Here is a 13,195-nt window from a genome sequence, read left to right on the forward strand (position 1 = left end):
TTATATGCACAGCCATATGTAGGTCCCTGATCCTAGTCAATTCCTGAAATATTTGCATAGGGAGAATTTCTAGCATGCTAAAAATCTGTTGGCTTTTGGTGTGGTTCTTCCACAAAAGTCAATCAAGTCATTTGGTTTTGTTTACCCATTTTCATTCTGTTTCTCTGCCCTTTGGTAATCAAGATACAATAGGTGATTTAAAAAAATAGTCCATCATTTTTAAAAACTGATGGATGAAAAAAAAAAAAAAACCCTTAGAAGCTACCACCATTTATCTAGCTTCCTTTCACTGTTTAAACCTCACATAATTTGCCTTGATTGCATTAAAATAAAAATCAGAATAGCTGCTGGATCAAGCAATCAGGGGCTTAATCTGTATTGTATTTTAATTTCTTGGTTGGAATGTTCTAGTCTAGTACTAGTTCCTAGATTGGGGGAGGTCTTTGTATCTCTTCATGCAGTTTTCTTGCCTACCTTCTTCCACTGTGGCCCTCTTCACTGTGGGCTACAGGAATAGGGTTTGGGGCAAGTATGCAATTTGCATTTTCAAGTAATTGCCATTCTTTCTCTTCCAAAGCAGTCTGAATAGAACCTCTTTGCTGTACAGGAAGTTGAATCCCCTGCCTTTCCATGTAAACAATGATACCCTAGAAGACTGTTCTTCATTCATACTTAATTAGAATCTAGTCCATTCTTGTCTTCCAATTTTCCACCTTTTCCCTTGTGACATTCATACCTCATATTATTTTCAAGTCGGGGTTTAAGTGTAGTGCAACAGACAAAAATAAGCTAGCATAATTTTTTTTGTGCCACCATGTGCTGATAGATGCGTAGTTAAAAATATTTGCCTTTTATTTTCCTTGGAGTTCTAGACAGATCTCTTTTCTTAACTGCCTAGGTCCCGCCATTGACTTGGAAAAAGTAAAGTCAGAATGTCTCGAGCCAGAGCCGGAGTTACGGAGCACTTTCAGTGAGGAAGCAAATACGTCGTCCTATTACCCCGCTCCTGCGCCTGTCATGGACAAGTATATCCTAGACAATGGCAAGGTAGTGTTTTAAGCTCAATATCCATTCCCTGCAAGTGTTTGTTAGTCAGAGTAAAGACGGAGAGTATGGTGGGAGCTTTCCAAAGCACAACTTTGACCAATCAGCCTCCTGGCCTTGCCCTGAGTGACTGTTTGTGTTGTAACAACTAGTATAGGTTTGCTGGGACTTTTTTTTTCAATTTTTTTTTTAATTTGGGGCCAAAGCAACTGTAAAACTAACTGAAATTTTAAAATAGCTTATTAGTAAGAAAGATTAAAGATTCCCATGATAGTTTGGTGAAACTTGTCCTACCTTCCTGAGAAACCACATGCCTAAGTTTATAAGGTGAAGTGGAAATAAAATACCTTATTTACAGATTCCAACTCAATATGTATTCATTCACCATTTGCAAAGTCTATTTCCCAGCCCCATGCTAGATGCCAGGGACAGGGGTGAGTAAGACACGCTCTGTCCCTAAGCTGCCTTTCTGCTATGTATTCAGCAATGCCAACCCCACAGGCTAGGGCCACATATCACTCGGATTTTCTTGTATGACCTTGAAAACAAGTCATAAAAGAAAACTAAAGGACTAGTCATAATTGGATTGATACAGGGATGAAAAATAATGGAATAGCCTTTAGAAATCTAAAAGCCACACTTACACAGCACAGGTCAGGAAAAGAACCTGTTGTGACATCCTTTATCCAAATGAATTCATCTTTGAAGAAGTCTGTCAGAGCCCTTTGTCTAGTCCTGGTAAAATTCAGCTTTAGTGTTATATTCTCTGCTCCCACAGCGTGCATTACAGATATCACCACTCTTTCTCCCCAAAGAGTCATCTGTGTCAGTTCATTTTTCTTGCCTCATGCTTCAGAAGGTCTCTGTTTATCTGGTATTGTTCCCTGGTGGGTTCATGAGAAAGAAAAGGTTGTTTGATTTGGGTTTGTCCAGATATATCCCCGCAACTGGCCAACCTGAGCCAGAGCAAATATTGTCAAGCTGAGGGAATGAAACTTGTTGCTCTTCAGGGCTGTCTTGGGTGTGCTGTCATTCTCTGCATCTTTCACTGAGCACAGCCTCCCCTGCAGGGCCAGGGCTGGTGGCCCAGTCCACAGGACTTTCCTCGTTCTACTCAACAGGCTTGCAAAAAAGTCAGATTTGCCGAGGAGAGGTGGCATGACCGAGTGGAAGTAGCAGACTAGAGCCTGAGTTTATAGCATGACTCTACCTCTGTCCTACTTGTGTGACCTTGGAAAGGTCCTTTGCCTCTTTGGGCCTCAGAATCTTCATCTGTGAAAGGTGGACAGAATTGATCTCGCCCGCCATAGCTCTTTTTTGTGTATTAAGTTTAGTGAACCTTCCCCAATTGAAGATAAAAGAGGACTGTTTTGTGTTTGTTGATTTCCTTTTAGTCAGGACCACCTTGTGGAGTGATTAGAGAGTTTTTCTTAAAGTGGCTTCCCAGAGAAATCTATTTCTCTCTTGCTTTGAAGTTTTATGGCAGTTTGAGAGCATTGCAGGGGCCCTCTTTTGCAACAATAGCATTCTTCCTCCAGAACACGGGTCTCTCACACCTCATTTAATATCTTTACACAGTAATTGAACACAAAATATTGAAAATGCTTATTTTGTTTTTTAATAGCATGTTGCTATAAGACTTACCTGGTTTGTGTTTACAACTAACTTATAGTCAGGCAAAGAGATTTATTTAGGGAGAAGAAAGAAAGCAAACTAGAAATGGATGACAGTTTCCCAGAACAGTGGTTCCCACATCCCAGAAGTGGTCTTCAGTGCTCTTGGCTCTGCTCTCTCTGATCTTTCCTTCTCTCTTGTGAGCAGAGGTCTTAATCTCTACAAGACCTAGAGTACTGGAATGGGATCCATTTTCTACTAGGAAATGGATTTTATCCCACAGAGCATTTCTCAAAGAAATGTTTTGATCAAGTTGCATCCCACCAGACGCCATATTTTTAATAACATTTAAATAACAAATAACAAATAAATGCTAACATTACTATGGTTTGCATGAATAGGGCTTGCCACACAAGTGACTTTCTGATTCCAATAAAGTGCATTGCTTTTCTTGTCTAAGATATATTATTTCAAAAACTCATTGAATCATAAAACTGCAAAGACCATTAAAGTTTAAATAGTCTAATTTACATGTTGTATGGATAGGAAACAGATCCATAGAAAAGACTTATTTAATAGATTAGAGGCAGGCAGAAACTGGAAGCCAGATCTCCTGGTTCCCAGGACAGTGTTCTTTCCAGTCTGTTGTGATATGTGCACATTGCTCCAGGTGACCCTGAGTTTGCTGACCTCAGGAACCCTTGTCTCAAAGTGTATACCTGTGATTGGTCTTCCCCAGGGCCATTTCTTTCTGTGCTGTAAAGTTGACCTTGTACTTAAGCAAATGTCAAAAATATTTTCTTCTTCAAGAAACAGCAGCTCATCAGAACAGAAAAACAGTACCATTAAGACATATTAAATATACCCATCACCTTCTAACTGCTTTGTGTTCAGATTAGTCCCATCAGTGTTTTAGGGACAAGAGATCTAGAACCTTGACCCCTCCCCACCTGAGATGTACTGCTAGGGGCTGAGCCTGGTGCTAAAGATTCTGAGGGGCTAGAAATGCAGAACTCCCTGGAGGAGTTAAGGAATGTTTCCTGAATTTTACATAGGAGCTTGAAAGATTAGTTGGCTTAAGACAAGAAAATTTAAGGGAAGGCATTCATTCCTGGACCGGATAGGAGTATGGCATGAGCAGAGAGAGACCTAGGGTAAGCAGCAGGGGGCAAGGATTTGGCACTTTCTGGATGCGTGTAGTCCTTCTGACATTTATTTAATATATCCTTTAACCCTCAAAACAAGTTCTGTAAATTAGGTGACAATCTGCCTATTGTACAGTTGGAAAAAAGTAAGGCTCAGGCAAGTAAAATGACTGGCCCATGCTCACCAGCCAGTAGGCAAAAGAGACAGGATCCACACCCAGGGCTGGCAGTTTCAGAGCCCAACCTCTTTCTGTTGCTGTGCACTGGAAGTAGAAGGTGAGCAAATTCAGGAGCTCATAGAATGATGGTCATAGTAGGGAAGGTGGTAGGATGGAGATGAGATTCTCATAGTCCTTTAAAGCCAGGCTGAAGAGGTCAGATCACTGATGTGACAGGAAACAGGGACCATTCAGAATTCCAGAGAGTTGACATAAAAACAAAGTTGAAAGACTACTTAAGTCATGTAGCAAAATAAGGAAAGCAGTGTTTTAGGGAAATTAATGTTAGTGATGATGCACTGGTAAGCTGGAGGAAGCATCAGCTCAGGCAAGAAAGCCAGTCCAATCTGTAGTTTTATCCTAGATTCCCTGGTGGCAGTGGTGGACTTGGTTGGGGGCTGGCACAGGAGTTACTGGCAGGTGCAGAGGGAAACTCAAAAGAAAAACAGAACACAGGTGTGTTAGTTCTGTTTTCAACCACACCAGCACCACCATGACACAGGTGGCAGCAGACAAGACCAGGGAAGCATGTTTTGGGCCACACACATTTGGGTTGGAATCTTGATTTCAAAACTTACTGATTGTGTATCTTGGGAAAAGTAATTCAGCCCCTCTAAATTCCTGTTTGCATCTGTGAAATAGGAATAACAGTTTCTATCTATTTGCATCTCTTAAAGTTATTAGGAGAATTAAATAAATTGAGTTTACTATAGGTACTAAAAAATTACTAGTTCTCCTTTCTTTCTGGAACTTTTGCTCTGTCATTTCTCATTTAGAGTATCAATTAAAAGATTATGGGAAACAAAACCCAGGAGAGAAAAGAGAAGAGATGTTTGGAAAACTGAAGTTGTCTGCCATCTCTAATGTTTTATGGTTCAGAATTTAATGCAATTCAAAGTTCCGAGTTTTCCCCATATTCCAGGGAACTTGTGTGGGTGGCTTCAGAATATCATCAAGGGAAATGATGCAGGGTCCAGCAGGAAGCCACAGGGAGTTTGTCCCCAGCATGCCTGATGTACCACAGACTACCCACCTGCAGTTTGAATGGCAGCAAAAAGGCCAAAATTTGACCTCAGGTCGGTGTTGCCTAGCCAGCCCCAGGCAGCCCATCTCACTGGAGGGTTGCTTATCTTTCTGAGCTGATGAACTGATTTGCAATACTGAAGTTCACTGCACAGAGAGGCCAGGTGGTTCTGGTAATCTGATAACCTTTAGAGGTCTGGTCTGAATGATTTTTTTGAGCAAAAGGAGACAAAGTCAGATGCAGCACATGGATTGTTTGCTTGCTAACAGCCGTAGGTGGGCTATTACTTTTTTTTTTTTGATAGTTGAACAACCTCAATAATTGTTGGAGGAAGAAGTGTTGCTGGCCGACCTGTCTGCCCAGCTCTGTACCCACGTTCCTCACAAGTCAAGCATCAGTAGAAAGAGCTTTAATCACTTTTGAGCCATTGATCTTACAGTCTACCATCAGTGTGGGTGTGTGTGCAGTCTCTCAGACCAGGACCTCTCCCAAGACATCCCCTGACCATGCAATAGTGATGACCTGTAGGTCTTTCTGAAAACAAGGACTTTTGGCACAGCCTTTTCATGTTCCTTAGAAAGTTCAGCTTATTAGCAGCTGCCTCCCCTCCATCCCACAGAGGCCATTTCCTCCCTTCCTAGACTCAGCAGATGCACAACATAAATGGCAATGCCAAAGTCAAAACTATTTTTTAAATGATTTAGTAAGTGGTGTGCAAGTTGTCAAAATAGCTAGAAAGGAGAACAAATTTAAAAGCTTATAGCTTATTACTAGATCATAGAGAGAACACAATAACTTACTGACTCTGCACTTTACCTTTCCAGCTGTTGCCCTTAAACGGGCAACTAAGACTGTGTTCTGTTCTGTATGCCATCAGAATAAACCTGGTACATTGTGGTTAGGTTTACTTTGTTAAGATCAGAGGTGTTCTGAACCAGAAGGTTGAACTTTGAGATGAAATCCAACTCTCCCACTCATAGGTGGGAAAACCAAAGCTCAGAGAAGGGGAAGGGCTGCAGAACTTCACTCCTTTGGTGGCAGAGTGAGCTCTAGGCACCTGCGCCAGCAGGGGTTGTCAGACTCAGTTGAGTTGAAATTATCTATGGAGCTTTAAACTGTCCTGCTGCCTGGGCCACACTTAGACCAAATAAATCACTCTCTCAGAGAGAAGACCCAGGCACCAGTGATTTTTATAGCTCCCCAACCTGTGGTAGGAGGAGGTATCTCAGCATATTCACATTGAAGGGAGGCTTGTCTTTCTAGTGTGACACAGAGAGGAGTAGAGCCTGTGTGTCCTGAGAGTCTGTCAGACTCTGAGCAGCCTGGCCATGGCAGGAGAATTGTTGAGAATTCTAGCTCTGCTGCTTCTTAGTTGAGTGACTTCTAGCAAGTCACTTCACCTTGCTGAACCTGGATTTTCCATCTGAAATCAAAGTGACATCATAATACCTTCCATCCAGGGTGGTAATGAAGGTTTGAGATCCTGAATATAAAGTACTAGAACAAAGCCTGGCACATTAGAGGTATTCAGTAGATGATAGCTACTATCATTGCTCTTGAAGAGTGTTAACTTAGGATCTGTGGCATGCCTCCCTTACAGTGGTGCAGCAACGCATGGTAAAGGACAGAGGCATCCTCCAGCTGCCCTCCTGTCGCACTAACAGGTGTGGTGTTCTTATCCCTTTCAGGTCCATCTGGGAAGCGGGATTTGGGTTGATGAGGAGAAATGGCACCAGCTACAAGTAACCCAAGGAGATTCCAAGTACACGAAGAACTTGGCAGTCATGATTTGGGGAACAGATGTTCTGAAAAACAGAAGCGTCACAGGAGTCGCCACAAAAAAAAAGAAGGATGCAGTCCCGAAGCCACCCCTCTCGCCTCACAAACTAAGCATCGTCAGAGGTAGTCACTGAGGGCAAACACAAGCTGAGATGTGGTCCTTCACCCTGTCGGGAATATATTAGGCACAATTCAATTCAACCAATGCTTTCTCAGAGCCCCTGTGTGCCAGGCTTTGGGCAGAGCCCAGGGACACAGCAGATATCCCCAGTGTCCCTCCAAGAGTCACATTGAATAGGGAAAATGACTGCAGACAAGTACAATTCAAGGAATCGGCTCACAGGAGGTAGAGACAGCATCCTGAGAGTTCTCAGGAAAGGAGGAGGACCTTAGCTGGAAAGCCAGGGAGAATTCTAGGAAGGTTCCTGCCTTCATTCCTCCTCTCTCTTTCCACTTTCTTCTGTTTTTCTTCCCTCTCTCCCACCCTCTCTCCATCCTTTTACTAAGCTCCTATTCTTTGCCAGCCCCTCTACTGGGTTTTGATGGCACAAAGAAGAGCAGAACACAGAGCATCTAAAAGGGCCCCACAGTCTGGTGTTGGAGATGAACAGCTGGGTACTGTACAAATAATACAAAGCATAGAGACAGTGAAATAGGGCAGAGAGAATATAGTAACTGCTAATTATTTTGTGCACTTACTATGTTTTATATAATGTTTCTTTTCTTTTAATGATTCTGTCTTTTAAAAAAACACTTTTACATATATTAACTTAATGCCTCATCATCCTCTTAACAATCATACTGTTGGCCACCATTATTATCCCTGTTTTATAGGTAAGGAAACTGAGACACAGAGATGTTAAATAACCAGCCCAAGTCATACAGCTAGCAGGAGAAGCCAGAGTCCAGGGCAGCAGGGCTGGCTTCAGCTTCTGCACTCCTAGTCTGTCTTCTGCAGGTAACTAGGTCTGCTGAGTTTTGCTGAAGAGAATAAAACAGCACATGCATGTCAAGCAGGCCCTGCATATTAGCTAGGGGCAGGCACCAAACATGCCCATGAACACGTCAGACAGTTTCAGGTACTTGGAGCTTCGCTGATGTGATAGGGCTGCATCATCTGGGGTGGTGGAGGAAGGAGAAGAGGCAATATTGAAGTCGAGAGTTGGCTGTGGAAGAGGTGGCCCTATGAAGGTCTAGGGAGTGGAGAATAAATAGCAGGTGCAAAGATGAGAGGCACAGGAGTGAGCAAGCTCAAGGGGTGAAGTAGCTGGGCAATCTAGAGGGAGGTCCTAGATGGCCCAGAGCCAGTTTCGTAGGGCTATAAAGGCCACACTAAGCAGCTTAGGTTTACTCCACTACAGTGGAGACACTGGAGGTCTTCAAATTGAGAGTCACAGGGAGATCAGTAAGAAGACTGACATGGCGCTCTGGAGGAGAGGCTGTACTCCACAGACCCAGGGGAATAGTTGTGGAAGTAGAGAAGAACGGCCAGATGTAGGTATATTCTGAAGGTGGAGATGGAAGAACATCACCAGTCAAGATCACAGCTGCAAGGCTTCAGAGTCCAGTTTCCAACCCCCCATCCTGCTCACATCCTGCTTTTTGTCTGTGGCCTTTCTGCTGTCACACAGCTGCCTCCCCTGCCCAGCTGGCTCATGATTAATTGATTTAGGCAGCCACTCATTTTTAGATAATCAGGGTTAACCTTTAGTCTGGCTGCTGTCTGAAATGGTGAAACCTGATTTAAGAGGTCGCCCGAAGAAAACGACCTTCCTGAGGAGGCAGCCCAGCCTCTCTTGATAGGTGACTGATCTCTAGTTCTGCTATACTTGTTGGAATGTGACTCAGCAGGTCCCAGGTGCCTTTGGATAAGTGACTGTCCCTACTGCTGTCATGTTGTGGTATAAAATCATCCGCTGTGTGTCTGTCTTAGGGACCTGGGACCGTATATGATTCCCCATGTCTTCACTGCCCATCATAGTAACTGGCACTCAGTAAATGAGGGTTCAACAAAAGAAACACTAAGATTGCAAACTGATACCTGACCAGGCCTTGGTGTGATTTTTTGTGAATCACTTTCCCTCCACATTTGTTTCCTCAGCTACACACTTACTTCTAAAGAGGTCAGGGCTGTGTAGGATTGGAGCAGTAAAACACACCTCAGCTCTGTCGCTTGGGGCCGTTACAGCACACTGCCAAGTTCTCTGAGTTTCCCTCCCTGATTCACACCCCTATTTTCCAAACCCTCTTTAATCTTCTCTGCTTTTTTTAAACATGATTCCACACTTGTCTCTTAAAAGATGTCCTTGTCTTTTCCTTCACAGAAAAAGGTAAAAGGAATTTCCACAACTTTAAACAACTACACCTACACACCTAACTACATCCTCCCCATTCTTCTGCCTCACGTGCCAGAAAAAAAGAGTTTCCTTGTCTTCTTTGGGGCCAGTGATTTTCCCCAGCTGGGCTCTATGGCCCAGTCCACCTGCCTTCCTAATACCTCTTTCTCCAATTATGCTCTCACTCTCCTGGCTCCTTCCCAGCTGGCTTATGTTTCTCACAAAAGCAAACCACGCGGAGACCACTTCCCTCACCCAGCTACTGCTGCAACTCTTCCTCTGCATCTAGACTTCTTGAAAGCCGCGTCTACACTCACTCTCTGTATTCAAGAGAAAGCCCCTGGCATTCGCCTTCCACTCCCAGCTGTCTGCCTGATCCATGCTAAGCAGTCACTGGAAAATGACTTCCTCATTACCAAATCCTAGGCTCTGAATCCAGAGCCGATTCTCACCTTCTCCCCAGCAGTATGTGACAAACCACCGTCCTCCTCTCAGAAGCCTGCCCTGCATGCATGCTCAGGGTTCCTCCCCCTCAGGCTCCTCAGCCTCTCAGGCTGCCTTCTCTTCCTGTGCCCTCTCCCTGCATGCTTTCCTCCTCTGTCTCCTCACTTTCCATGGGTCCCACAGCCCTCATTTGGAAGCTGCACTCCTCCTGCCCCGTACCTGCTCATCTGGCCTCTGGTGACCCCGCTGCTCTCCTCTCAAACCACACCTTCCACCATGCAGTAACCACAAAGGCCTTCTTCCAGCTTCTTCTGTTCCTGCTGCTCATGCTGCCCTTCCTCCTGACCTGCACACCCTGTCTCCTCTTCACCTAGAGAGGCCCCTCCATTGCTTTCTGTTGCACCATCCTGCATAAAGGCTCTGCATGGCCTTTCTTATTTACTTGTTTACTTAACACTTCTCTTTATTCTCTACCTCCATTAAAATCTAAGACTTATGAGCATCCTGTTCAGGGCTAGCATATAGTAGCTACTTAGCAAACATTTGCTGGATCAGTGAATGATGACTCCCAAGTCTAAATTTGATCTCAGTTCTCACTTGTGCCTTCCTGACCCACATATTCAGGTGCCCAGTGGTCTCCTTGTGACATGACATTGGCCAAACTGCACCACTCACTGTTCCGTCCTCCTTCACTACCTTTTTTTCCCTTCCATGAAACCTTCTGCCCTTCTGTGTTCCCTGTCTTGGTGGATGGTACTGCCAGCCAGGGACCCAGGCCTCACCCTTGCATCTTTAATGTGCATCCCTCCCCATCTGCCCTTCCCCTTAAAAACCTCTTAAACCTTCTCCCTATACCCACCGTCCCCCTTGTAGTCCGGGACACATGCTGTCTCCCCTGCATTTCTTTAGCGGCTTCCAGAATCCTCTCCCCATTGTGTCACCAGAGTGATATTTCAGAAACCAGATATGATCCCTTCATCACTGCCTTGTCACAGCCAGGGCCTGTGCTCATTATTAAAGGGTAAGCTTCTTAACACATCATAGAAGCACCTTCACAGTCTGGCCCTGGGCTGTATCTCCAACTTTATTTCTTAGCTATATCAACCTTGAAACTCTAAGTTATTACCAGAATGCATTCCTTGAACAAGCCTTGTTCCCTCTCACCTTGGGGAAGTGCTATTCCTTGTTCCTGGAACACAGTCACACTATGCCCCCTGCACCAGCTTGCGACAACTCACCATCCAGACCTCCAGATCTGCTCACGTGAACCTTCCCCCAGGAGGCTGTCCCTGACCTCTGAAGGTGCTGTTGTCTTTCTTCCTGTGTCCAGGAGCACACAGTACCTATCCAATTCTCTCCCCTTCTTCTTTGCCTCCTTGGAGCTTGTCTATAATCCCTTAGAGCCTTGCCTACTTGCCCAGGGCCATATACCTGATCAGAGTCAGAGCTGAGCTGAGTTGGGGTTTCAGGCTCAGAGGTTTCTTGTCTTACTGAAATACACTACTGATTTTTTTTTTTTTTTTACTACAACCAGACTAGCTTAAAGTTTTTGTCCCATCCTACCATATGATCACAATTTTTAGCTTAATTATTTGAGCTATTCCAGATTGTATTTGACTGGTTCTTTCCATGAAAGCTGTCTAAACTGGATTAAGATAGTTTGTATTTATTTTGTACAATTTTACTACATTTAGTCACATTTGCCATGTAAAAATGGCCAAAGCCTTTACACTCACAGAGTTGGTGGGGATTTCCTCTTCTCTTTGATGTTAAAAATCATTCCTTACCTGATGGCAGAAGGATGGAAGAACAATGACTCTGTCTTAGAAAGATGAAAGCAGGGGGGCTGGACTCTCATGGCAAGCTCCAGAATGACAGTTAAACCTTATTAAGGTCAAATGACCTTTTGCAGAGTGTCTGAGTTTTCTAAATGAGCCATAGCATTGTGTTCTGGTTAATTTTTATAACTTTTTTAATAGGACACATTAGCACTGTTATAAACCTTGTTAATTAAGCAATAATCTCAAATGCTCTCTCGCAGAGGGAGACATTCCCGGCAACTGCAGGTGATTAATAACTAGAATCTAACAAAAGCCTTTTAATCAACCTTAGGGGCTGTGCAGGGCGGCTACCCCCAGGAAATGAGAACGATTGGAATTCTGTAGGGGCCCCCCTGAGAACTTTCCTTCATTTTCATCCTCCTCTTTTCATCCTTCCTCTGACTCCTGCCAGTGGCTCGGAGGGCCATCACACTGCACTCACTCTCCTGCCTTCTCCTTCTCACTTCTCCCCTTACGACTCTACAGGCAACTTGAGAGAGTGAGAAGAACCTCCTGAGGTTATCTAGTTTGACATCCCAGTTTCATGGATGGTGAGACTGAGATCCAGAGAATTTGCCCCCCGAGGTTAGAGCATCCAGGGTTGGAGCCGTGACTGAGCACTTGAGCCTCTCAGCACATTTCTCTCTTTCATTTGATTCAGGTCCCAGCAAGCTCACCATGAGTGTTTGTTTATTCCTGGCCCAGGGCTGGAGAGGCAGTGCCAAATGTGGTCATGGTTTGATTAGATCATGATTAGGTTTTTTCCACAGAAAACCCAGAACAGGTTTGGGAGCACCGTGTTATAGGTACAGTGAGGTTTCCTAACTGAGTGTGATAGGTTCCTAGAAGGCTGCATCTGGAAGAAAGTATAAGTCTTAGGTAGGCAAAGAGCAGAGCAAGGGTCTTCTGGGCAGAGATGAGCAAGGACACCGATTTGTGAATAGCTTGGAATAGAAAGGAAACTGCAGGTGGATATAGCAGAAATGGGGTGGGCGAGAGACAGCCCCCTACCTTCTCACTTCTCAGTCCTTATGGAAAAGCCAAGACAAGATGAACTGAAGATCAGGAGTAGTCAGGAAGCAGTGGAAGTCAATTCAAAGCTTTTAAAGGCACCTCTGTGCAAAACCCTTCTCAGTGGGGAGGAAAGAGTCGTCCAGAGAAAGATGGCTCATAGCACATGCACCTGCAGCCTGGATGGCAGCAGGAGGCAGGATAGCTCCAAGCCCAGAAAAGGCAGAGTGTGGGGAGGCAACAAAGCTTCTGCCCTGTACAATTCCCTTTCTCCAGGCCTCAGCCTTCTCGTGTGTGAAGGGATTAGCACAAGTTAGTATCTAGGATCCTTCCTCTTGTTAACACTCTGTGTCCTGTCTGCTCTGAGCTGGCTTGGTAAAGACAAGATTTTGCTTATTCTCCATTTCAGTTCCTTAAGATTGAAATGTCACTCCTATTTTACAGGTGAGGAAACTCAAATTCAGAGAAGTTAAGGATTTTGCCCATGATTACACACTCCACCCACACCTCAGTCCTTTTATGTCCTCTTAGGTTTCCCTGAAAAAGCATTTCTTTATTCATTCAACACATGTTTTTTAATCTTGCTTTGCTCTCTTAGAATTAATAATTACATATACATAAAATAATTAGAATAACCCATGCAGGTGTAGAATTTCTTACTGTTTGAAAAAGGCTTATAAAATGTTTACCCTGAATACCTCTTGGCATTCTTAAGAAAGGTGTTCTGTGTTTGTCATCCTTGTTTATGAGGTGAGCAGTC

General features: G+C 44.1%; 2 protein-coding genes across 3 annotated transcripts in view; both read left to right on the top strand.

The window, feature by feature from the left end:
- Nucleotides 1–13,195, top strand: part of Agbl4 (AGBL carboxypeptidase 4) — a 1,194,123-nt gene that overhangs the window by 993,591 nt on the left and 187,337 nt on the right. The gene's annotated exons all lie outside the window — the stretch shown is intronic.
- The window catches only part of Bend5 (BEN domain containing 5), a 46,290-nt gene that overhangs the window by 31,943 nt on the left and 1,152 nt on the right, over nucleotides 1–13,195 (top strand). For both annotated transcript variants that reach the window (XM_076862787.2, XM_076862788.1), the window contains 2 exons: nucleotides 899–1,047; nucleotides 6,734–6,947. In XM_076862787.2, coding sequence (XP_076718902.1) covers nucleotides 899–1,047; nucleotides 6,734–6,947 — 363 coding nt within the window. The remainder of the gene's footprint in view (nucleotides 1–898; nucleotides 1,048–6,733; nucleotides 6,948–13,195) is intronic.

The sequence above is a fragment of the Callospermophilus lateralis genome, chromosome 7 (genome assembly GCF_048772815.1).
Source record: "Callospermophilus lateralis isolate mCalLat2 chromosome 7, mCalLat2.hap1, whole genome shotgun sequence".
Taxonomy (NCBI): domain Eukaryota; kingdom Metazoa; phylum Chordata; class Mammalia; order Rodentia; family Sciuridae; genus Callospermophilus; species Callospermophilus lateralis.